Below are 26,756 nucleotides of genomic sequence, written 5' to 3'. Positions count from 1 at the left end.
AATTTATAGTAATGTGTGTATATGACATATGCCAGGTCTGTCTTGTATCCTCAGCACCCAGCACAGAGCTTGGCACACAACAGGATACACAGATATTTTCTGAATGAATGAATGAATGAATGAACGAACATGACTTTGGACCTCAGTTTCCCCCACCACATAACAGCGTTGGAGAAATGGGATGGGCTCCTCAGGTGGGCAGTACTGGTGCCAGATGTGGTCAGAGCACCTACTGTGTGCAAGGCTGGCCCAAACAGCTGGCGCCCCAGGATGGGATCTCCCATTTCCTTAAGGCCTTTGCAGGCTTGGGAACTGCTCAAAGGATTGTCACAGGCCAAGAGAGAGGACGCCAAGGAGCCACTGTACAGGTGCAGACATTGAAGCCAAGGACACAGCAGGCCTTGCTAGGGCTAGACCCCCTTTCCTTAGCTTTTCCTGTTTCTCAATCCTCCTGGGCAAAGGGCCTCTTTCATCTAAGAACTAGGAAGAATTCCAGTCTGGCTTTGTCACAGCTACAAAAGAGAGGCCCTCTCAGCTCCCCAGCTCTCCATGTGAGCCCCCCCCATTCCATGTTCCCAGTCAGGGGCCCAGGCATAGAGTGGAGGTGCCCACCTCTACCACGTACAGTCTGCATGATCTTTGGCAAGTCACTTTTCCACTCAGCTCTGTCTCCTCTCTGGGGCATCCAGAGCCCAGTGGCCACCCCTGCAGGCCCGACTGGCCAGATCTGTCAGCAGTTTGCAGGACTGAACCCTGATGGGAAACTTGTTCCATCTGGACTCTCCTCACTGTTAAATGGGCAGTTAAGTGGCTTGCCATGTTTCCACAGCAAAAATGTGGCTTAGCAGACTGGCTCGGGGCACTGGAAGCAAATGAGGGAGCCCCTACACCAAAGCCCTTTACCAGAACATAAGAGCCAGGGGTGGGACCTGGAGGTTCTAAAACCCTCTGAGCTCCACTCCCACTCCCTGAATGCCTGTCTCGTGCCTGTATCCATATGCCACAACTCTACTGTATGCATTTTGAAAGTAAGGACCAGAAAAGTTTTGCTCACTACTGGGGCCACTGTGTGGGCTTGGCCGGAACATAAGAGCTCAAGAATGTGTTTAATGAGCAAAACCACTTGCCTATCTTCTACAAAGAGCAAGCTCTCCCCGCTGCCTTTGCTCATGCTGTCCGTCCTTCACTAGCACATAGCCTCTATGATCACCCCTAGGAGGAAGGGCTTCCAGAGCTCAGCAGGGGACCATCCTGACTCCAGGGCACCCGGACATACCATTTATGAAACCCACCCTCCTGGGAGTGGGAGAGAAAGCAGGTGAGTCCACCCTGGTGGGCAATGAGTTCTGTCCACCACCAACCCGTTTGAAGTTTAAAAAGAAAATAAAGAGATTAAGGAAGCACCAAAGGCAAGCCCTCTCTTATGACAGCATCAGACAACTATTTCAAAATATATTAGATTTGGTTTTTATTGTAGAGCACATGTATGAGGGCAAAGTGCTGCACACACAACTACAAATCATTTTTTGGGGAAAAGCTGTAAAAAAACAGAACAAAAAACAAACAAAACCCTGCAACTGCTTTAGTTATATAGTTCCAACTTGAGGAGTCACGCTGGTAAAGGAGTTCTGGCCCCTGAGAAGGGATTCTTGATGCTGGCTGCCCTAAATTCCTGCAGCCTCAGACCCGGGCCTCTGTGAAACAAGGTCCTCCTACAGTGGAGGTACCCTGAGGACTGCGAGGGACTCTGCTCTCAGCAGGCCTGGTCATGGCCCTAGCTGGCAAGGAGATGTTTCTAACAAACCCAGACCAGTAAAACCTCATAGTCCTCAAGAATCTGAGCAGGCAGAAACTGCCAAAGAAGACTTTTTCCTTTTATTACTATTTTTTAAAAGCCTCCTCCCAGCTCCCATGCCCCATGGCAGAAGAGACACCAACCCAGTGTACAGACCTGAGCTCTGGCTGTGGCTGCAGGTGGACAGGGGCAGGCACCTTCCTACAGGGATGGTGTGGGTAGAAGGCCCACACTGGCCAATGCAGAAGAGAGGAAAGGAAAAGAAAAAGACGAGACCAAAAAAAAAAAAAAAAAACCAAACAAAAAAAAAACCAACAAAAAACTGAAAACAAATCCCTATTACACACAACAGTTTTCCATACTCCAAATGCTAGACTTGGAAGGACACCAGTCCTTCTAGCTAGAAACAATTCCTAAAACTGTTCCAACATGGCAAGTCTAACTGTTTATACAACCACACACACGTGCGCGCCTGAAAGGAGCAATCCAGCAAAGAGGTGTGCTCTTAGCGAGAGGCCAGGACCACTGCAGCCAGGGACCTGTGGGCAGAGCAGGCCGGTGGGTGTGGAGCACTCTGGGGCTCAACCTGCAGCTGTGGCGGTGCAGAGGCTGGCACTGTTTAGGCCCTTGCCTAGTCACCCTGAATGACTCAGCCACAGAAGGAAAAGGGTATCTGCATGACTTTCCAGAGCCTGGAGAGCAGGTGACAGGTGGAAGGACAGCAGGACCTCTGTGGAGCCAGTGAGGCCCAGGAGATCTCGACCCAGCTTTGACATGGGGACTGAACTTCATTTATAACACTGAGAAGGATTTACATAAAAAGCAAAACAGTAACTTTCTGAATCAAACATTTTGTGTGGTGGTGTTTTTTTTTTGTTTTTTTTTGTTTTTTTTTGGTTTTTGTTTTTTTTAATAAAACTGGCCTGACCCAGCCCCACTTGAAGATGGTTGCCCTGCATGCCTCTACTGGCTACTCCAGCATGAGTTTCTGTCAGCTTTTCCATCCTAAAAGAAAAACAAGAACTAATTCTGTTCTTCAGCCTTAACAGGCAACAAACCATGGGGGAAAAAAGGGTCAAAAACCCTCCCCCCAAAACAAAAGAAAAACGGGGTGACTACGTGAGGATTAACCAGAGTTCCAGAGAGGGTGCAACAGGCCTCAGTGCCTCCGCATCTTCACTTTCCGGGTGGGGCTGCCTGCGGCCTCTGAGCAGTCCTCCCCAGACTCGTAGGACTTGCGCCAGTAGTTCTCAGAGCTGAGGCTCCCCCTCCGCCGGTGCGCAGGCAGTAGCACTGAGCGCCGGTTCTCCTCCTTGTCCATCTCCAGGATTCTAGGCCTGCAAGGGATTGGTGTGGGAGGAGGAGGGAGGAGTTACTCAAGAGGCTGGCCCAGGGCCAATGCCTCCTTCTTCCAAACCCTCTGCACCCAGCGCTGACCCTCATTTGCAAATGGCTCACTCCAGCCTGGTGGTTCTCCCCAGAGGGGTGACACTGGCAGAAGCAATGGCACCGTGGTCCCTACCAACAAAGTGCTAGTGGCCGCCCTAGTCTTTGAGACATGTCCCAAGTACCCTGTGGATCTGCCTGGCTCTGAGTCTGTTGGATAGGAAGAGGCCTTCCCTATCACAGCCTAACACCCTGCACAGCCCGCCCCGCCATCTCCCTGTACTTCTCAATCTCCAGCCCACTACTGCCACTTTCTATCTCTGCCCACCTCCTCTCTCTGCTCACCAACTCCCCTAGCCCCTGAAACCACCAAGCTCTTCCTGTCTGTGTTTCAGCCCATACAGTACCTCATGCCTAGACTGCCCTTCCCGCAGGTCTTCCTCATCCTTCTGGTCTTAGTTTACACAGTACTTCCTCAGAAACCTTCCCCAATCCTTCCAAAATGGGTTCCTGGTCCACCATCTTCCAAGTCCCAAGCTTCCCTCCTATCATTTATGTTCAACACATAAGAGTGTCTGGGTGGACTGAAAATGTGAAATGGTCAGGCCACAAGCATTCCCACTGGTCGCAGTCTTGGCCCAACCTCTTCTTGATGGGGATATAGGCCATCAGTCAGAGGTCAAGGGTGAATGCCACCAATGCCACCAACCCAGGGGAACTAGACATAAAGCTCAGAAAGCTGGGCAAAGCCAGGCTCCTAACCACTTATCCCAGGCTTCCCTACCCACCTCACCCTCCAGCTGGGCCACAGGGCTACTTTGCCAGCCTTTGTTGAGGATCCTACCTGTGAGCAGCATCAGGGTCTGCCTTGCGGTGGGACCGCTTGGGTTTCAGAGCAGGGTCCCTGTTGTTTCCTGATAGGCGATCTGAAGCATAGCTGGGTGGTAACACGGAACTGCTGAGGGACTTTGTCTCCAGCCGAGGCGCATCTAATCTAGTCCTGCAAAAGAACCAGGCATGGGGATTACCTGTGAGCCTCTGGTGGGGGTATAGATCCTGCCAAACCAACTCTCTCTCCAGGCAGGCTGGAGTATGGAGGCCAGAAGCTCTGCTCTGTGCCCCAGTTTCTTGCGGTTCAATCAGGGATTGGTTTGACTGACTTCCAAAGATACTCTGAAGTTCAGGCTTAGGAGAAGGGAATGAGAAACTTCCATGGATAGGAAGCTGCAGCCCCAGGAGAAAGATCCCAGGGCACTCTTTCAGTTGGATGAAGCAGCCTCAGGCCCAGAGGGTCTCTGGAGCATTTCCACCTACCAGATGGTTGCAGGCCCTCTGGTGGGCACCAACATACTCTAATAGACAACTTCATCCTCGCCTAAAACACCAAGACAGGAAAGTTCTCCTGGGAAGGGCTGGAGGGAACCGAGTGTAGGTTCCTCCACTCTCTCACACAAGGACACTGAAGCCGTGGCAGAGCCAGGAGGACCCAGGCCCAACTCCACATTCAAGTGTTCATCCCACCACAGCCACCTAGAAGCTTTTGTTCCTTCCAGGATCCTGACTGGGCCAAGGGCTCCCCCCCCCCGCCCCCGATTGTATTTATTTAGAGAGAGAAAAAGGTAGGGAGAAAGAGCAGGAGAGAAACATCGATGTGAGAGAGAAACATCACTCGGTTGACTTGCACATGCCCCCAACCAGGGACTGAACCTACAACTCTGCATGTGCCCTGACTGGGGAATGAAACAATCAACCTTTCACTTTGTGGGATAAGGCCCAATGAACTGAGCCATGCCATCCAAGGCCCAAGGGCTTTTGAAGGTAAAGTCCCCACCTAGTACCAAGTATGAATTTCAAGGAATATACTGCCTAGTAAAGGAAGAACATGCAAGGTAAGGTCAAGGAAGAGGGGTTGTAGAAACTGGGTAGGGAGGTATCCAGGGCAGTGATCTGAAGCCAGGCCCAGGAAACCTCAAAGAAGCCCAAGGCTCCTTGTAGAATACAGGGAAAGCTGGCAAATCAGGCTGGTACAGCAAAGGGCTGGGGAGAGGCCTGGGATGAGGAGTAATGAAGGTATGGCTGGCAGAAGGCCCCGAAAGCACCTTTTCCATAGGCTGCTGGGCACAAAGTAGTAATTTGGTTCTGAGGGAATAGATGCCATGATCAGGGCAAGGGTCAAAGTGGAGGTGGGATCAGACGCTGCTTTGCCTTGGGCTGCCTGCCATTCTTGGTAACAACCACATCCAGTCCTCATAGGTCCCCCTACCCCTACTGACTAGCCTGCTGTAAACAGAGGGAAAACAGAGTCAGAAAAGCAGCAGGTCACATATCCTGGAAGTCTTTGGAGAGAGGTTTATGCCCAGGTGAAAATGCAAGCTGGATAGGCAGGAGTCACAGGGCTTTGACCCTGGACAAGGGTGCTCTCCTGAGGCCAGCAGGGGGAACATACATTCTGATACTCTCAGGCTCAAACTAGTGGGCAGGCAGGCAGGGAGACTGGTCCCTGCCCCTTTGCTTTGGCCTCACAGAGGCAGAAGTCAGCAGGGCACAGATCCCCTAGTCTTAGCCTCCACTCTGGATACTCTAGGATCAGGGAAGCAGGACCCAACAGCAAAAGGAGACCCAGCCCTTGTCACCATCCCTATCTGGGCCTCAGTTTTCCAGTCTGGGTAAAGGAGGGAGAAATGTGATGGGCTCTAAGGCCCCTTTAAGTTCTCAGGGTCTAGAAACCAAAGACAAGTCACCTCTCTCAAGACTAGAATTCTTTAGAGGAGCACCAGGAAGAGGTGGTGCTGGGTAACACCCGGACAGGAAAGAGAGATGTAAAATCACCTGAGCCCTGAAGGCCTCTTCTTTACCAGGACAGACCCCACATCCCTGTGCTAAGAGTTCCAGGTGGCAGAGATCAGACCAAATGAGACATCAGCCATTAAACTTGACTTCAAGGACTCCAAGGGTCTTGTGGAGGAACATTCCCTTCTGCCACCACAAAGCTAAGTCCTACACTAAGATCCCACTTGTGCCAGGGAGCACACACGCAGAGCAGACAAACCCCTTGAAGCCAAAAGCCCCTGGTGAGCAGGGACAAAGACCCTGGAATTGATTCCTCGGGTTAGTGACAGATGGCGAGTAAACAGCAGAGTCACTAAGAGAGCCCAACCTCCAGGGCTGGAAAACACAACCTTGTCCTGCCACGTGACCACAGCTGACACAGGCCAAGCCTTGGTACGGCCCTGCCCTTCCTTAGCTGCTTACTACCTAAGTGGCCTGCCTGGGTAGCCAGGGGGCAGTGGTGGCAGCTCCTCACTATGGGTCTAAGGCTGCCAGAGAATCTGAGGAGAAAGGTATAACCAGCCCAGACTGGATAGGCCAGGAACATGGACCAGCTCTGTTGCTCTCTAGCTGCCTAAATGAGGGAAGGGGGTTGTTCTGCCCATGTGGTAGCTCTGCAGCTACTGAGGGGCAGCCCTCAGAGGAGTGACCAGAGGTGGCCCACCTGAAGTCCAAACTCTTATACCCACTTTGAGGACAGTATAAGCTCTGGGGCCCCAAAGGGCTCCTGACACATCACCTGGGGCTGTTACAAACACACTTCAGAAAAGCTGGAGAAACTCCTGCCCTCCTTCCACTTCCAAAAAGTCACAAGGCTGCAGGAAGCCAGGCTAGAGCCAGATCCCAAGCCCAGAGCCCACCGACAGCTTAACTTCAGAGCACACCCCTCTTAAAAGGCAGCAAACACCCAGGGAACAGGCCAGCCCTTCAGGGTTCAGTGCATAAAGCCACAAATTTAGAATAAGGAAGCCCAGTTCTATCAGTAAGGTCTGGGCCTTCTCAGGTAGCAACAGATCTGAGTCAGCATCCAGGGATCCAAGCAAGGCACTGGAGGTGAGGGCTAACCAGGCAGACCATCACACCAGAAAGGTCACCGAGGGTGTCAGGACAGCCCCTAGGGCAAAGCAGGGACAGGGCCCTGGTATAGGGGAGGCCAGAATAAAGGGAGGATGACAGCATTAATGGGACACATTACCATGTGACCTGAGGGGACAGAAGGGAGTTGACCTGTCCCAGGCGTTCCCCTCCTGTTCTTTTGTCACTCGTGGAATCCTTCAGAGAAGCTGCTGGGGAGGACTGCGCTCACTGGGGGTGGGGAGCGATGCTAAATTGGAGAGCAAGTCACTTGCTTAGGTCACACAGCTACAACCCCACAATGGCCTCTGAAGCCCAGGTGGGCTCACTTCACTGCAGCAGAACAGAGCTAAGCAGGCAGACCACCCTTTCTGGGAGGTGGTGAACCGGTCAGCACTTCAGACTCCACTGCCAACCACTCCCCCAAATTCTGGCTGCACCCTCACCCAGTATTCTTGAACTACAAACCCTGGCTTTCCCAAGGGAGGCAGGAAGCAATGTGGTGGGCCTGTCTGAGCACCTGTTTATTGAGTGATGAAGGCCCCCAGGCCTAAGCTCTAGCACCTCTGAGTATCAGACTTCACGAAGCCCAGATCTGTACTACTGTCTCCCCTACAACAATATCCACCCCCTTGGGGGCAACCTCATCTTCTACCAGCCTCCCTCAAACATCACCCCCTCTCCAACTCCTGCCCTCCTTCCCCAGAAGGGGTAGACAGGTGTAGAGGCCTGCCATAGTCAGAAGAGCCTAAAAGGCACATGAGGGCTATTACCCAAAGACAGGGTACCCCAAGCACATAGTCCTGGGCTTCCAGTAGACCTCTCCCCAAACACAGCCTGAAAGACACCCAGGCCCCAAGGGGAGCCTTGCCAAATCATTCAGCCTGACTACAACAAGTGCCCAAGAATCCCCTAGTCCAGGCCTGGTAAAGTCTAGATACCATCTCCCAGGAACTAGAAGACCAGATACCACACTTGTTTTCCTTCACCTGAGCCACTGAACAACATGCCCCCTGGAGCCCCTTCCCACCCACTCCATGTGCCTCTGTTCACACTGTGCATTGACTGAGCATCATCTTCCCCAGCGCCTACCATGCCCCGGCAAGGTCAAAGGGGAGGTATGGGAAGGGAAGGGAGGGGAAGGGAGCGGCTAGGGAAAGCAAACATGGCACGCTGGAATTTCACCAGGCCCAGGCACCACAACTGGTCCAGTTTACAGGTGAGAACAGAAGGCTCAGGTCACTCACTGACTTGCATTCAGCAAGGGAAGGGGCAGAGCCAGGCCCGGAACCCAAGCCAGTGACACCCCCCCCAAGGGGGCCTCATCACCGCCTTTCTCCTTGGACAGGCTGTGAGTACAACAGGCTGGTCAGGCCAAGTGAAGTGGGTAGGGAGAGTGTGTGGGCACACACTCACTAGGGAGGAAGAGGTAGCATAGGAGACAAGAACCATGAAGACAGACTCGAAGGCAAGGGTCTCAGCGGGGTGATGTCTCAGGCCTGGTCAGGGAAACCAAAACCTGTCCACTCATCCTCTCCCACCCAAGGGGGTACCCTCAATTCTCACCTCAGCTTGTCCATGCACACAGCCTCCCCACTAGAGCTGCTCTACTTTCAGGGAGGGTCTCCCCCGACCTTGGGACGCCTCAGCCTGAATGACTAAACTGTTTAGCTCAGCCTCCTACAATTTCTTCCATGTGAGTCCCGCACCCCAATGCTCACGCTTCAGTGGCTACCCAGCACCCTCCAGATTTCTCTGGCACAGCACAAAGGCTTTTCTATCTTAGACTCTATCAATTGCTCTAATCCACCTCTGGGTTCCAGAATGAACGACCTCAGAGTCCCAGACTCTAAGCCTCTGTAAAGAGCATCTCTTCTGCCTGAACTGTCTTTGCCCCTAAGCCTCTTCCGTGCTGCCTGCGCCCACACATCCTTGACCACCTTCAGGTGGCAGTTCTCTGGAAAGCCTTCTTTGGCTGGTCCCAGGTAAGGTGCTAAATGTCTGCCTTCCCCCAAAGGACAAAGGGAAGGAGAAGAGACCACATTCCTGGCACTAGCACAGAACCTAGCTAACACCAGCCTTCGTTAACACTTGGCAAGTAAATCTCCAGCTGGCTTTTCCAGCTTCAGCCTTCTCTGAGGTCAGCACCATTTGACCAAGAAGGGTACTTACACTGCCCTGAGGCACTCCATGTGTCTCCTCTGCAGACCCAGTGCAGCTCTGGGGGCTTCCTGAAGACCCAGGGATTGAGTACCCTGGCCACCAAACAGAAGGAAGGCCCTGAGGCCCACAAGCTCCCTCCTGATGATCAAGTGTTGATCCAAGGCCTCTTCCCTCACATCACCTCTTAACTACAGAGACCCTCTGTACTTTCTGCCTTCCAGTCTTTGAGCTAATCACCTTTTCTGCCTTGCATGCAGTATCTAACACAGGAGCCAGATCTACCAGGTCTTTGTATTTTTATTTTTTGAGAGTACAGTTATTAAAGCTGGAGACAGTGAAACAAGGAAGGAAGGGCTTAGGACAGAAGAAGCACCAGGACAGCCCAGGGTGGATATGCTGTCGGCTCACTGGGAAGTCAGAGAAAAGGGACCTTAGAGATCAAGATCACGAGGTCAGCTCAGGATGACCTGCCGCAGCCCACTGTTCCCCTAGTTCTAAGTCTTGTGGGCACCCTTAAGAGTTTAGGAGATAGCATGCCTGAGAGGGAAGAAAGGTGTGGGCGTGCCACTACCAAGCCTATCTTAAACACCAGCCCCCTCCTCCCTTGCCCTATAACCCCACCGAGCTAGATGTAATTCCCCACCCCCCAGGCCAAGGGAAACATACTCTGCTTCTAGAACAGTGCTCATCCTGCCTGTGTTGCACTGGCATGCAAAATGTCCACCTATCACATGCCAAGCACCAAGGGAGCTAAATTTCCTGCATGTTTGCCTCAGGTGCCTTGTGCATGGTTGATGCTTAATGTTTCAGAGTCTGGAATTCCTGCTCAAAGATCCTTCCAAACTAGCTTTCCAGAGAAGTGCCACCTGAAGGTAGTCAAGTATGTCTGGGCGCGGGCAGTACTCCATTCAGTGCCTAGCACCTATGCCAGGTGAGTGCCTGGCATGGGACAGCTCGCAAGGTCCTTCGGAAGGTATACACCAGGGAACTGTGGGGGAAAAAAAACGGACCACTGCTACCACCTGCTCTGAATTGTTACACCCGAGAAGTTGGTGAGTCCTTTCATTCTCTAACCAGTAATTTAAAACTTTACACCTTTGTAAAGGCTAGGTCCAGTTTCCTTGCCCAGGGTGCCAATGATTGACAAACATGTGTGTTGAGCAGCTTGCCCTGGATGGGCTGGGAAACAGTGACATTTAAGGAAGTTGGGGAATGCCAAGGAGCTGACCAGTCTGCAGCGACCACCTCACCTCACCCCCTCTGTAAAGTAGTTCCCTTGTCACTTAAAACACGCTTATCAATCAGCTCTCTACTTGCACAGCAGAGGCAAGAAAGCCCTTCTGTGTGTTTGTTTCTTAAACTCATAGCATCCACCCCACTGACACACTGAGACAGGAACAGGGCTTGGGGTGCGACATTGCGCCACCCACCACAGGACCACAAGATCCAGCACCAAGAGAGCCTTCCTCAGCCATTTACTGGTAGTGCCCCAAATTATAACACTAAGTCCAAGGGTTCTACCACAGAGGCTCTCAGGTCACTCCCAGCCTGCCAGTTCTCCCTGTGAGAAACAGTAACAACACATGCATGACAACTGAGCACCACCCATAGTAAAAGGAGCTACACTCTACTGAACTGGAAGCATCTGGCAGCCAACCACCCATTTCTCCCCATGAGGCCCTGAGAAAGACCATCCTAGCTGACTGACCTGAGCCAGTGACAGAGCCCCTAGGCCTTCCCTCTAATCTTGAGAGAGGACAGACTCTCTACCTCTCTGCTTATGAGTAGGGCCAGGCTCAATGCCCAAGTTCTACCCATCTGAATGTGACTACACCAGAAGACATCAAGTCAACTGGGTACCCACCAAGGCCACATCCTTGATATCTGGGAAGTGCCTGGGCCAAGATGCTCCCCTTTTCATCTGTCACCAGCTTGTCCTTTTCTCTTTTTTAAAGATTTTATTTATTTTCCGAGAGGATGGAAGGAAGGGGAAAAGAGAGCGAGAGGACATCAATGTGTGAAAGGAACATCAATAGGCTGCCTCTCACGTGACACCAACAAGGGACACAGCTGCAACCCAGGCATGTGCCCTCACCAGGAATCAAACTGACAACCTTTTGGCTCACAGGCCAGCACTCCATCCACTGAGCCACCCAGCCAGGACCAGCTTGTCCTTTACCAAGACAAGACCCTATAGCTACTCTGGAGCTGCTCCTCCTCAGCCTGAACAGTCCTCTGGGCTAGGCCTCAAGCTGAGCTCCTGATGGATTGGGATCTCCCTGCCCTAGAGAACACAGATTTGGAAATTCACAATGCAAGTGGGTGGGCTATGACAGTTTAAACAGGGAGGAGGTGTAGTAAGACTGCTATGGGTGTGTACACGATGCTCCCTGAATGTCAAATCAGCCAACACCTAAGCCCTGAGGGATGGCAAGGTTAACCAACTTTCAGTGTGTACATGTGGGTCATTTGCGGGGTAGGGTGTAGATCAGAAGCTAAACATGATAGACGGGAAAGCATTCCCTACAAAGGCCACACTGTTCCAAGAGCCCAGGACACAAGTCCAAGGAGAATACTAGGAACTGCAGGTGCTTTAACATAAGTGAGGAGTAGGAGAGATTAGGATGGATTGATAGGCAAAGCCCAACAAAGAGCTTGGATTTTATTCTGTAGGCAACAGACAGGCCTGTGCCTCAGTTGCCTGGAGAAGCTGGGGAGCACCCTCCTACTCCTCATTAGCCCTCTCACACCACAGCTCTGTGTCTGCCCTCCAGCCTAGTCCCTGGCTGGCTCTTGGGACCACTCAAGTCAGAAGGTCAAAGAGCCTTAGTCACCCACAATAGCCATCCTCTGAGGTCAGACCACTGCCAGGGGCCCAGGTGGCTAAAGAACTTCTTGGAAGAACTGGATAACAGTGCAGACATTTCCATCCACCAAGGAGCATCTAGGCAGCCAGGTATGGGAGCCACCATTCAAGAAGGCAACAGCTGATCCTCTGGCTATGGACACCTCCATTTGTACCTCCAGGGAAGATTTCTCTGAGATAAGCTATTTTCAGAAGCTTGGGGGGAACACCTGGGAAGTTGCTGCTCTGGTTCTGTATCACCCTGGGAGTTCCTCTCCAGTTCCTGGCCTGGGTGGACTACCCAGGCAGCAGTTGGTGGTGCCAGGTAGAAACTAAGAAGAAATGAATGGCACTCTGGGCTCCATCACTTCCAGGTTCTAGGTTTTGGCCTGTGCTGAGAACTACAAGACAGATAAAAAACCTTCTTCTGATGAATTGTGGGAACATTCTTTGGTTAGAGAAGAGAGGCTACCAGATGCCAAGCTGACCTATGTCTAGAGCTCCCAAACATGCCCAATGCTCTGCTTGCATCACAGGTCTAAATCATCGCCTTTAACACAGAGGTTCAAAGTTCTGACTTGATGGAGTGGCAGAGCCACACCAAAGAAACTTCCCACCACATTATTCTAGAGTTCTAGGCCCAAAGTTATCAATTGAAGTTAGAAAAATAGAATAAAATAAGGCAAGTTAAGGAAATACTTAAAGAGAGCTCCCAATGACTAAACCTGGAACAAACTGAGAATAAAATAAATACCCACGAGACCATACTGATGTAAGTAAATGATTAAATAAAGAAATAAACAAATGGGGGAGAAGAAGTCACTCCTGTGCAGAATTCTAAGTAATCTGTGTGGCTACTTCTCCCTTAAAACGAGCTACCTTCCCACTTCATGTGAGCTGCACACAGAGACATCACCCCTGAGGGTACGGAACGGATGGGAGAGCGGTTTAACTCTGGAATGCAGAAATCTGGCGGGCACAACCTCAGCCAAGTGATCATTGTCAACATCAGCAGCGTTAAGTCCTGTGCTCTGGACATGACACTGAGGAGAAGGGTGCTTTATACCTCTGCTGTCTTCCTCCTCAAAACCTATAACCCCAATGTAACCATGAGAAAAATATGAGACAAATCCCAATTGAGAGATATTAAAAAAAAACACCTGACCAATGTTATCATGAGTAAGGCAAGTCTGAGAAACAGTCACAGCCAAGCAGACTAACTAAGGTGACATAACAACTAGATATAATGCGGAATCCTACAACCAGAAAAAGACATTAGGAAAAAATTAAGGAAATCTGAATAAGTACAGACTTCAGTTAAATAATCAGTGGTCAACATTGATTTCTTGATTATAAAATAACATGTTAACAGGAGACATGGGGTGTGGAGGACATGAAACCTCTTAGCACTAGCTTCACAATTTTCTGTACATCTAAATCTGTTCTAAAAAATAGTTTATTAAAAAAAAAAAAAGACGGCAAACTATAGGATGTTCTGTTCCAGCCTGGGTCTCAGCACTAGTCTTGTTCTGCTCACTAATGTCTCATCTGACCCTGCACTCTAATCTAAAGGTAGGCGTATCATGACTCAGTGTCTGCCTGGCTCAGTCTATTCACCCCATGAACAGAAAGAAAAAAGTGCCACTGAGGCTGGTTGTGGCAGTGTTGGTCAGTACATCTCTGACTCCCTGGCCAAAGAGGAGGGACAGCCACAAGCTATGCACCTGCGGAACACTGCTGCCTAACCTCACACCTTTGTTTCCCACCCTCACTCCCTGCTTCTCTCAAAAGTGAAAACCTAGGCATTTTAAAAGTAGGCTGCAAAGGCACAGTCTAAAAATAATCCGCAAAAACACATGTGACAAATCAGAATGAAGGAGGTGGGGAAAAAAAGGGGGGGTCTGGAAAAGTGTTCCCCAAATCCTGTCTTAAGACTATTTCCATAAGAACATTAGCAGCATGTGCTTTTGTTCAGTCCTAAGCTCCCTATAGTTCAACAGCCACATAACTTACTTTTCTAAGGAAGAAAATATACTTTATCCTCACAGAATTCAATTAAAAAAAAAAAAAAAGACCTACAACCTTTTTCTTCTCTCAGGCTTTAGGCTGCCATGCTATTGATACAAAGGAACCAAGTTCTAAGTCACAGGTGGCAAACACAAGGCCATGGGCTGAATGTGGCCCAACACCTTGTTTCTACCCAGGGGCAGCGCCAAGCTCCTTGCCCCTAGTTAAAGAATAATTATATTTATACAGTCCTAAAATTACCTCTGGCCCTTTGAAGGCAACCACAAGGCTGATGTGGCCCCTGGTAAAAATGAGTTTGACACCCCTATTTTAAGGGAACCCAGACCCACATCTTCAGACAGGCAGGCCTGCAGGTACCAGACACTTACTTCCTGAGGATGATGACTGCTCTGCGCTCCTTGATGTCCTGAGGCCGTATGCAGTGAGTGATTTCATCAGCAGCATATCCACTGGGGGGGAAAAAAAGAAAGAAAGAAAACAGAGTATGTGAGAATGGAGAGTAGACAGACAATCAAGTTTCCTGGGGCATAGGGCGGTAAAGAGAAAAAAATATGGTTCAGGTCTAATGGTGGCCCTCTGCCCCATTATTTGAGAGGGTCCAGGATCTACATGGAAGGCAAATACCATGTTAAGCTCCAGAACACTTCTGTCTAGAAACCATGCACAGAAACCTTAAGGCAGAAGCCAAAGCAAGAATCTCCTGGTACAGGATAGAAGGCCTTCTTATAAAGGGCCTTTGGAGGCAGCTGCTGGAGTGACTCAGGCCAGACTGTGGTGACAAGAAAAACATCTCCTCTTCCCTCTTCCCTCCCTCCCCCACCCTTCAGCTTGCTGAGGGAGCCAAGGTAGATGCAATGTTCAAAAAGAGATCGTCTACTTGAAATATACCTTTCAAACAACCTCCATGTGGGGGGACTCCAAAATCTTGAAGACAGCTGTGTTTCAAATATTTTAAGAAGTTCCATCACACTCAACTATCTATTTCCATCAAGATATACAACTTTTAAAACTGCTCACCGACCAATGAATGTAGATGGCTGTCCTCTTCACAGCTAATGTCTCCCTGATCTGGTGTCTGGAAGCAAACTCAACTTTCCAAGCCCCCTCATATGCCCTTCATTGGGCATGTGGCACCCCAATTTCCTCCACTTAGCTGAGGCAGCTTTATTCAGCCAGAAACATACTCGGCAGCAGGCCTGGATGGAGGGGAGTGACTTCTCTGCCTTCTCCTCCTGCTCAGGACTCCCTTGATCACCCCAGACCATAAATCTTCCTCTACATGGCTTCTTGTCAGCTCCCTTCTCAAGGGCAGCTGTAAAGACATATGCTTAACCATCACAAACGCTGTAGGCCAGCCTGCCCCACTGTGGGCAAGATGCAAGAGCAAATAAAAAAGTTTGAGAGGGAAGCACCTCTGAACTGGAAATCTGATTTGATGTCACATTGTGGGTAGTGAAAATAACCTCTATTTTATGGATTTCCCCTCATAGCTGCTCCTAAACCAGTTTTTCAGTTTTCTCTGTGAACATTAGTCACTCAAGAGACTACGGACAAATGCCCACAGTCAAATCAATTTGGAAAATGTTAAGGAGTTTACAGATCTGGGAAGTATTATAGCAAAAAAATCTGCTTTTACTGAGCACTGACCAAAGAACCTTCTCTCAAATAACACCCATTAATGTTCGTAGCATGAAAATGCCCACAGGAGTTGAGGAGTTGAAGAGACTTGAATTTGAACCTGAGCTCTGACACCTGCTAGCTTTCTGACCTTAGTTAAGTCACTTGGTTAGGCCTAAACCTAAGTTTCTTCATCTGTAATAGGTTCTCGGTGTTCATTTTGTTATGCTTTATAACTTAGGTATTCCTTTATGGCCACTAATGATTATAAAATTTTAATATTTAAAAATTTATTTATTGCCCTGGCTGATGTGACTCAGTGGATTGAGTGCCAGCCTGTGAACCAAAGGTTGCTGGTTCTATTCCCAGTCAGGGCACATGCCTGGGTTGTGGGCCAGGTCCCCAGGAGCGGGGCACTTGAGAGTCAACCACACATTGATGTGTCTCTCCCTCTTCCCTTCCCCTCTCTAAAAATAAATAAATAAAATCTTTAAAAAATATTTACTGATTTTATGGAGAGTTAGGAGGGGGGAGACAGAGAGAAACATCAATTTGTTGTTTCATCCATTCATGTATTCACTGGCTGATTCTGGTATGTACCCTGACAAAGGATTGAACCCACAACCTCTGCATATTAGGATGATGCTCTAACCAACTGAGCTACTCAGCCAAGAGCTGGTTATAAAATTTTAAAAGGGGAACAGTGCCTCCTCCCTTCCAGGCAGAATTACAGAGTTATAAGACTATATGGTTGGCATCTCTGGAAAGAAGCAGTGAGAGGCCAACCTACAGAGCTGCTGTGAGAATTAAGTTAGATAATGCAGGGTGCCTGGAACCCCACTCCCACTTATTAAACATCTGACACAAACCAGAGGGCCCTGGACCACCCTGGGGCAATCCAGAGCCTTGGGTTCAGCACCTGCCAAGAAGATGTGATCCAGGCTCCCCATGCAGGGATCTGCCAGCAGCAGAGGCCTCCTTAGGCCTATTCCCAAGGCTAGAATCTTTAGGTATCCTCCTAGGTTCTTGTTACTCCACACTGAGGGAGTGCAAGGCAGTCCCACAGAAACACAGGACTTCCTCAAAGAGCTAAATCCAATCCCCCAAAGGTGCTCCAAGGCACAGTTATAAGGCTTAAATCTGCAGTACTGGCTACAGGCCACCTTCCCTACTGTTAACAAGTGTTATTGATCTGACTTTCCTACGAGCACTGTCAATGGCCCTGACTTTCCATCTCCAACAAAAAAACCCTTCTGTTAATACAGTCCTGGAGAAAATCCAGCTGTTTATCAAAGTTTAACAGTCCCTGAACCCCAAAGGGCTCTAGAATGTTAAACAAGCCATGCCAGGTTCTTGCCATGGAGCCTAAGCCTCAGAACTAGTGAAGAGGTGGGACTGCAGAGGCCTACAGAAATGACCATGCTACTGGGCCCCCTGAAAAGTTCATCAACACTGGTCTCCTAGAACTTCCTGGTAGCCTACTGAACCCTCCCTTAAATATCAGGCTCCTCTGGGAGCAGGAGGCTCAAAGTCCTGAGCAGGGGATGTTCTGGCCAACCTTCAGCAGGAAGGGTCCAGCTGAGACCACAGGGTTATTACTAAGGAACCTACTTGCTACAAGAGAAACTGTTTGCAAGTCCTGGTCTGCCAACCTGAAACTTAATATGCCCTGGGTCCAGCCTTACTTGGCATAAAAAAAGTTCCAGTATCTCCTGCTCTTTTGTTTTGAGGTGGGGGTGGAGTACCAAATGCTGGTCAGCCTGCCTGGACTGAGTCCCCTCATGCAGCAGTGACTAGTATGCTGCCAGCAGAAAGACTCACAGAACATGGCTCTCTCATCCACAAGTTCTGTGCTTTAAGGTGACTCTTGAGTCTCTTCCCCTGGAAAGCTTTCCTCATCTCCCCAGGACAGGACTCCCCTACACTGCCCACCCACACCTCTCTATTATTACATTCAGTCTTGTGAAAAATATCTTCCCTACAAGACAAAGACTTGCAAAGTTCTCACTCATCTCTGCATACAGTGAACACAATAAAATGTGTTAAGCTCAACTGTTCCAGTGCTTTGAAGCCTCAGTTTCCACATCTGTGAAATAGCAAGTCATTCTTTAGAGGACTGGTGCAGGTTAAATGAGAAATCTGAATAACTCAATAAGGGACTGTAAATCCTCCAGGGGACCATCTTGGAGACTGAATTGTCATGACACATTTCCACAATGGCCCCCAGTCCCCTTCTACTGTGCCCTGCCTGGCACAGGACAGAACCAGAGATGGAGGAACCAGCCAAGATATTGGCCTTGTGACAGCCTCCTTCTGGCTGGTGCTACCCACTCTGGGCAGCCTCCAGTGATAGACCTGCATGGCTCAGAAGCTTAAGCTTTTTGCAGGCAGCAGGCCAACCACCTGGCACAGGAGTATCGGGATTGTGAGCTCTAGACCCAAACCTCCAAGATAACACATGGCGTAACTTTGTTGGAAGTCCTGGGACTCCCTATAAAGGTCAACCTTCTCCAAGTCCCAATTCTGTATACACCAAGGTACAGATAGAGTAGCTGAGTAGAGAAAGCAACTCATCTCCAGAGACACTTTACCTCAATTTCAAGCATTCAGTAGTATGAACGAGATTCAGTCTTCAATAACAACTTCATGGTATTAACCGGCCCATTTGGCAGAGGAAAACTTAAGTCCCAGAGAAGTTAATTAACTTGCTCAAGGTCAAACAGCTATGATGATGACACTGGAATGCCAATCAAACTCTTGGTTTCAGTGTCTATGCTACATTTTTGTTTTTTGATTGTGGGTAGGGAATAGGTAATGAGGGGTAAAAAGAAAAGTCCATTTATGTTTCCTAGTGACAAGATCCAATCTGTCCTTGGGGCCTCACTGGCCTCAGCAATACCTTAGCAACAGCTGCACACCAACCACCCCAGCCGAAAACGGCCATCCGGCCCTGAAATTTTTATGGCCTGTTTATTTTCTGCTTGCTCTGAGCTTGATGATTAAGACCACAGCTCACTGCTAGCTTCCTTTCCCTTCGCTGCTATCTGCTTTTTTGTCAGGCCTGGCAGAAGCAAGGTCTGGCCCAAAGCGCCTCCTGAGAATGCATAGCCCTGACTTCATATAGAGGTTCCTTCCCCGCCCATGGAATCAAAAGATTCCACACAAGAGATGTGGCCCAGGCCTATGTGCCCTACTTTCCCAACTATTTTAAGCCAGAAAGCTAAATTTTGCTTTCAACCAGCTGAACAAGATCAGCCCTTAGCCCAGCACTGACAGGAGTACCCATTCCACCCCATATCAACTGTGAACTAGAAGTCACAGGCTGAGCTCACCTCTTTGTACCCCATGGCTGGGTGAGATACCATAGTCATTCCACACAGGTGGGTAAGGCCTGGGTCTCAGGTACGTGGCCACCACAACCACTGACCATGCAATGATTAAAAGTAGCAGTAAGTAAGCAATTAGCCTTGAGGTAATCAGACTGAAATCTGTTTCAATGTGTCCATTAACCCTACAAGAAACAGGAGGAGGAGTATGGTATGAAGAGGAGGTAAAATATATTTAGTTCCCTAGAGAACAGCGTTCAGAGAGGATCCACCCAAGCCCAACAGGGGAAGGTTACAAAAAAACAACTGCTGACTCAGTTTGGAAAGAAGTTTGCAGCACTTCCAGAAGGGTCTATGAAACCTTGCTCTAAATACCCACATTGGGACACTGTCAATGTGTGAGTCAATGTGTGCCACACACTAATATCCATGGTGACAACTATTAATATAAGAGTGTATTCTGGCCCTGGCAGGTGTGGCTCAGTGGATTAAACGCCAGCCTGCAAACCAAAGGGTTGCTGGTTCAATTCCCGGTCAAGACACATGCCTGGGTTGCAGGCTAGGTCCCTAGTTAGAGGCAACTGCCCTTTGATCTTTTTCTCCCTCTTTCTCCAAAAATAAATAAAATCTTAAAAAATATATATATATTCCGGCTATATTGACGTGGATAGGTATAGATAGCACTGCCACAAACAAATGAAGTCTGACTCAGATAAGAATTCCTAGATCCCTTCCCCATCTGCAGAGAACCAGTCTTCATCAGTCATTCCCTTCCAATGGCAGCCTTACAACTCCTCCTCACCCCTGGGCTGGGATACACACTACGAAATGAAAGAAAGCTTCACCTTTTTACCAGCTTGGGTTAGAACCCAAGCAGGATTTGAAAAGAACCACTACTAACAAGCAGGTGTTCACCCACCTGCACACCAAGTAAGCTGAGAGTGCTAAGTGAGCAGGTGCTATAAGATTTCAATTAGTGGGGGTGTTCAGAACCCAGGAGCAATGGTTCACAACTGGGGATGATTCTGCAACCCCCAAAGGAAATTTGGTAATATCTGGAGACATTTTTGATTGTCATAGGTGTTACTAGCATCTGGTGGATAAAGGCCAGTGATACTGCTAGACATTCTAAAATGCACAGGACAGCCTCAGCACAACAAAGAATTAGCCAGCCCAAAAGTCAATAGTACTGTTGTTGAGAAGCTTTGATCTACAGCTTTACCAAGGCATGCCTCACCAGACTCTCTACTTCAGGTCCAGGCTGGATGTAAGGACTAGTAACTTCAACTGCCTCAAGTCAGCACCTAACCATGCCCCTTACCTATGTAAGGGTATTCCCTACTACTACAGCCAAAGCCTCATTTGCTTGACTAACTCCTATTCAACCTTCCAGTTCCAGCTTAATTACTCCCCAAAACTTTCAACATCCCAGAATGGGTTAAGATGTCCCTTCTCCCCCCTCAACATACTCCTGCAGTTAACTTCCTGGGCTGTAACTGTCTGCAGTCTCCACTGACTTGCAAATTCCATGAAGGGAAAAGCCATGTTTTAGGCTCCACCAAATCCCTAGCCCCTTCTCCAAAGAGTAAGGGCAGAGAATCATTAAATGACTGCAGAGAAGCAAGTACCCATTTAAATGCCAGGTCCTATATCATACACCAAATCATTTAGTTCAAATCATTTAATTCTAATAGGCTTTGGATGTTAGCATCACCCCCACTTTACAGATGAGAAAGCCAGGACAGATGATGCCCAGGAGATCCCACAGCAAATGCGGGTTGGACTCAAAGCCTGGCGCAGCACTTCTAACTCTACAGCCAAGTCAGAATGGGGCGGGGCAAGGGGGGGCGGGGGTGAGGACTAGGAAAACTTTAGGACTTTTTTATTCTAAAAAAAAGATTAAATTACTGTTCACTAATAGACCTGCTTTTAAAAAGTTTTTATTTTTCAATTACAATTTACTTCCAGTATTATTTTATATTGGTTTCATGTGTACGGTATAGTGGTTAGACAGTCATTCACTTTACAAAGTGTTCCCCAGGCCTGCACTTTAAGAACATGCAACTTGCCCTGCCTGGCGTAGCTCAGTGGATTGAGCGCGGGCTGCGAACCAAAGTGTCCGAGGTTCAATTCCCAGTCAGGGTACATGCCTGGGTTGCAGGCCATGACCCCCAGCAACTGCACATTGATGTCTGTCTGTCTGTCTCTCTCTCCCTCCCTTCCCTCTCTAAAAATAAATAAATAAAATCTTTAAAAAATATTTTAAAAAACATGAAACTTTGCTCTTCAATACAGGGGTGTTCATGTATAACGAGGTACAGGGAGTCTCAAAGTCACAAACTGCCCCCTTGTGATCTCATTACACACCTGACTACTGTTTACACCTTCTAAAAACAACTGTAAGGGTCTGTGACTATGTGAAAATTAACATCCTATTAAGAGACCAAATGCCCTTGTATGAGGTCCTTTCAGCATCTAGTACCCTTCAATGAAGTCAGACACCAAGCTGTCTTCCACAGCAAACCACCTGAGAGGGGCTCCTCTGGAAATCCCATCCTAAAGGGCTAGAACATCAGTCTGGGAGAACCATGTATAGGACTCAGGAGCTGAGAAGCCCAAATGACAAAGAGGCAACTAACACATTAGAAAGCCTAAGTACTATTTCTGTTTCGAGCAACTTCCCAAAATTTCCCACCAGAAGGCCTCAGGTATCACAAGGTTCTGATGCCACCTCAGATATGGAAGCAGCTTCAGCTGTTCAACTGAAATTAGATGACCTGCTCCTGATATGAAGAGGGCTCCAGGGACCCTGCTTCCTGCCATGATCTGCCTGCACTTCAGAGTTTAAACTGCTTGTAGCAAAACCTCAGCATGTCCTGATCCCACAACAGAAACTCATGGTCAACCAAGTCCCTCTGAAGAGCTGAAGACTACACCTCCTAAAAAGTTTTGGGGATTACTTAAGTACACTGCTAGAATTACCTGTTTCAGGACTAAAAGGAAGCAGCATCCAGGTAAATGTTTTGCTTCATGTAAACAGCAAAGAAGCTCCAACAAGCAATCCTCTCTGGGGGCAATGACTAATTCTCAGCAGAGTATCAGGCCCAAAAGAGGTCAAGAACCCAAATTCCGCTGCTGACATAACTACAAGACCAAATTCCAGGTAAAGAGACCAGCTTTATTTTGTTTCATTTGATCCTGGTAACAAGTAACACATTCTTACAAAGGACCAATAGGCTCTACTGCACCCACAGGGACTGAACTTTAAGTGTGGGCTGCACTCTGTGCCTGGTCCAAACACAACTCCGTTCAATTCTAGGGAAGTCACTCCCCCTCTTGGAAATGGAAAATGTGTATCAATTAAATATGCTCAGGGGCCTTCCTCCGTGTTTTCTGTTAAGAAATCCAAAAACACTTTCTCTGCTAAGGAAACCACGAATACCCAAGTTGGAAAGATTCTGAAATGGTAAGTTTAACTCATTTCTCAGAAAATCACAGATTTGAAAATGGAGGCCCAAAATAAAAGTGACTTGCTAAAAAACACAAAGAGAAATTCCTAAAATCTTATTTAGTCTTATGGAAAGATTAATTCTCAGTCATGTCCATGATCACATCAAACCTACCCTCGGGATACAGAATTCTAGATCGTTCCCTGACCCTTCCCTGCTTTCATACTGCATGTTTTAAACGCACACCCCTGAACGGGTTAGAACTGTAAAGTGAGGGCTCCAACTGACTCCTGCCACCTGGGTCAAGGTAGGCATTTAAAGCAGCAGGCCCGCCCCCTCCTCCCAGGTGGGTTACCTGAGTACAGTCACGCTCCCCCTGCGCACTGGCAGGGAAAGCACAGGTTCCGACACCCGAATAGGCTTGAACTGGAACTTGCAGCCAAAGCAGAGCGCGGAGTCGCTAAAGAAGGACACAGACACGATGGGGCGCTCGAAGATATGGATGGGGTCCACGTGGGACACGATGCAGCCACCGGGCTGGTAGTCGTTGATGACGGCACTATTGACGAAACCCTCGGGGATGACGCGGTGCTCCACCAGCTTCTGGATCACCAGCTGGTGCACCCACTCGGGGATCTCGTCCACGTCGCCTGGCGGGTAGAGGCGCTCCTGGCCGGGCCCGCGCTTCTGCAGCTGGGCGCCATACGTGTAACCCTCGCCGAAGAAGTACTTGTTGCGCAGTGGAGCCCGGTCCACCGTGTGCTCATTGTACAGGCCCTTCTCGGCGCGGGACACCACCTCGTCGATGCGGGCCTCGATCTTGGCGCACTCGTCCTGGCTGAAGAGGCGCATCTGCCGGATCCCGCTCTTCACCTTGCGCGCCTCCTCCTCCTTCTGCAGCTGCTGCTCCTCGTAGTCGCTGCGCTCGGGGTCTGAATCTTCCTGGTACTTGCGCTTGGCCCCGGACACCGGGTAAGGCTCGGCGGCGGCCGCGGCAGCGGCGGCGGCTGCCACAGCGGCGGCGGCTGCCGCCGCTGCCTCCCGGCTGCCCGTCTTGTAGTTGTCCCGGGACGTCATGGACTTGAGCTTTTCACGTAGGTCCGTGTAACCGCTGGCGGCCGCCATAGCCCCGCAACGCTGCTCAGGGTCCTTCGGGGCGGGCTGGGCGGCCGGGCATGGCTCTCGGGGGACGCGCCCCGGGGCCCCCGAGGGGAAGGGGGTCCTCAGCGTCAGGCCCCCATACGAGGACCCGCCGGGGGAAGTCGAAAGACCAGGTGCTGGGTCGAGCCTCAGAGGCGGCGGGTCATGCAGCAGTGGAGACTACGGTGCTTCCTCCTCCTCCACCTTCTCCACGTCCCGGGCAGCAGGGGAACCAGCAACACCTCATGCCGCGGAGGACGACTGCGCAGGATCAGCTTGACTCCCAGCCAGCCCCTCCGACGCCCGGCCCAACCCGCACTTTAAAGAGCTCCTCACGACGTCACGCACCGCTCGCTCGACGTCCGCCAGCGCCGCTCCTCAGAAGATTCGTCAGCGCGCACGCGCACTGACGCCGGCCACCGCGGCTCCGCGATCAGCGGACATGCGCGAGCGTGCGGGCCGGGTCAGCAGAGACGAACGCGCAAGCGCAGACAGGAACAGCTCCTCGTTCACCCCTCCCCCACTCTAGAAGGACGCCAAGGGAGCAGTCTCAAATAGCAACCTGCTTCCACGCCGTGCCACCTCCACGACCGAAGGGCTCCCTCCACAGGGGTGCTCTCACACTGCCAACGCTGTCGCTATACTGCGTCACGGCATCGTCCGACTGTCCGAAAATGCCTCAGGTCCCAACAACCTAGGCTGTCGGTTACCGTCCCATTTGGCGCTTTCACTTCTTTCAAGAGCCACCAGCCACGCGCCGGGCGGGCCCAGACGGGAGCTTCCTGAAGGTGGTTGGTAATCATGCCTGTCAATCAGGCGGTCGCCTTGGCTACTTCATCCGTCACTTAATTAGCGGCGGGGAGGGCCCCTGAAGGGTGAATAGGTGGCTAAGTAAGTGCCTGAGTAAAGGTCTTCCTGGAAGAAAGCTCTCAGACGCTTAAAAAAAAAACTTCTGAAGCTAAGGAACCGAAAGCCCTGAGTCCCAGCTCTGAACTCAAACAACGATGTTCACAGGACCTCTACGCATTGACCGGGCACCTCACTGCCCGCCCTGCGCCCCGCTGCTGCCCGGAGCAGACGTTCCACGAGTCACGTCCGGGGGGCGGTGGGTGCATGCGCAGTTGGGGGACGCTCCGGGTTTGGCTTAGTTTTTCTTTGGAGCTGGAGATGGGATGGGGGCAGCTCTTCCGCGAACGCCCGGAAACTGAAGGGACAAGTGGCTCACGGATAAGGCAAAACTATAGATTATTACTAGAGACAATTCAAAAGTTTTGAAGCGTGCGTCAGGGTTCTCGGTGTGAGCAAAGGCGTGGCAATTCGGGGTGCGCAGGGGCGGGGCCACAGATAGTGGTTTCTGCTCAGCCTCATTCCTCTGCTTTGCTTGGCGTTCAAGGCCTTTGTTGAAGATTTTTTTTCTGCCCCTTTCCGTGAAAACTGAGCTGCAGTCTTGCCCTGACACTGCAGACATACCCTGTCACACCTCCTGGCCTTTACCCAAGCTACTGCTTCCACCCATCTTTGATTTTTTTAAAAAAAAATCTCAGTTCACTTCTTTCCAGCACACTTATCAGGTTTTCACTAGAATAATATACATATTAAGTTTCATGATCTGGTCTCTGCATCTGCCTTCAACCTCAACTCTCTGGCCGTTCTGCTCCTTCCCTACCCGCAGTGTGTCCGGCGTAAGCACAGACTCTAGATTTGACTTTTGACCTCCTGACAGGCTGTATGACCATGGGCAAGTGACTTCCCTTTCTGAGCCTCAGTCTTCTGGTCTGTAAAATGGGAGCAACATTAGTGCCCACCTCATGATAGTTGTGAGGATGAATTGAAGTCATATATGTTAGGCAGAGAGGATGGCTGATCTTGAGTCTGGGTCTCAGTTTCTGCATCTGAAAACTGAGGGTCCGACCAGTCTCTGTTGGGAGGTGGAGGTTGTTGTGTAGTCATTTGACAAGGCCAGAACATTAGGGTCTGCAGAATGGGAAATTCTGGACCCCTGGGCACTATCCCTAAGCCCCTTGCTGGGTCACTTGCAAAAGGCCACACAGCAAATCAGCATACATATGTGGAATTTGAACATAGGCCTTTCTGGGTCCACAGCCTGGGCCTTTACCAACCCAAGAGCTTTTGAAGAGTTTGGAGGACTCTGGGCAGAAGGAAGCACCTCTGTGTAGGGGAAGACCAGGGTGGTGTGTACATGGACACTGGAACCTGGGCGAGTCCAACCACCTGTCCCACATAGCAATGATAAAGTCCTTCCTGTTATTTTTCAGTATGCAGATATGGTGCATCTTGCTACTCCACTCTGGGATCCTAAGCTTTCACCAGTTGTCTCAGGCTACCCTGCCACCCAGACATTTATCCTGTGTTTTTCTCACCCCATGGTAGGCTGTAAACCCTGAGGCTTGGTCCCTCTTCTTTGGATCTCCCCACGTCAGCCTGGAGTTCTTGTCTCTCTAGGTCTTGGTTCAGGTAGGGAGACCCAACAGGAAGAGTCTGGGGGACACAGCAGGGTTTGACTCTCCTGCGACCCCTAACTCCAGTCTGCCTCATGGGGATTATTACCTCTTCTTAAGAGGGCTCAACTCTCTGATGCCAGAGCCACCAGAACAGCTATTAAAACATGAGCTCCATGCCTTAACGCCCAGGTCCTGAAATGAAATCTAAAAGCTGATGTTTCGCTTAGCCAATGCTCTGTAACAAAGCACCCCAAAACAGATCTCAAGTCACTTATCTAGCTTGCAGACCTGCAGTCTGGCCAGGGTTCAGTCAGGAAGCTCCCCCAGTTCTGTATGCATCAGCTAGGATGGCTTGACCTGGAGGTTCCACTTCCAGGTGGCTTCACTCATTTGTCCTCCTATTCTGAAACCCAAAAGGCCTCTTCACTCTCACCTGGGCAGATCTACTACAGCAGGGATAGCTCTTTATGGCTCTTTCCCCACTTCCCTTACCTCCCAAATTAGTTGTGTGCAGTGGATTCTTCATCTTGGGGCTTCTGGGGGAAGCCAGCCTGAAGCACTGGTGGAAGTGGGACATTCCTGTGGTATCTCTTCCTTAACCCTCCCTGCCTCAGGATGGTCTGAGTGATCCTCAGTCCTGCC

General features: G+C 49.9%; 1 protein-coding gene across 1 annotated transcript; it reads right to left on the bottom strand.

The window, feature by feature from the left end:
• Nucleotides 1-2,706: 2,706 nt before the first annotated feature.
• On the bottom strand, nt 2,707-24,382 carry ALKBH5 (alkB homolog 5, RNA demethylase). The gene is made up of 4 exons (XM_028534333.2): nt 22,868-24,382; nt 14,489-14,569; nt 4,026-4,181; nt 2,707-3,132 (listed from the first exon to the last, which is right to left on the bottom strand). The coding sequence occupies exons 1-4, from the start codon at nt 23,635-23,637 to the stop codon at nt 2,955-2,957; spliced, it is 1,185 nt and encodes a 394-aa protein (XP_028390134.1). The 5' UTR covers nt 23,638-24,382; the 3' UTR covers nt 2,707-2,954.
• Nucleotides 24,383-26,756: the final 2,374 nt, after the last annotated feature.

This window comes from Phyllostomus discolor, chromosome 8, assembly GCF_004126475.2.
Source record: "Phyllostomus discolor isolate MPI-MPIP mPhyDis1 chromosome 8, mPhyDis1.pri.v3, whole genome shotgun sequence".
NCBI classification, from domain to species: Eukaryota; Metazoa; Chordata; class Mammalia; order Chiroptera; family Phyllostomidae; genus Phyllostomus; species Phyllostomus discolor.
The sequence above is the reverse complement of the archived record's forward strand: the minus strand, read 5'-3'. Positions and strand labels throughout refer to the sequence as shown.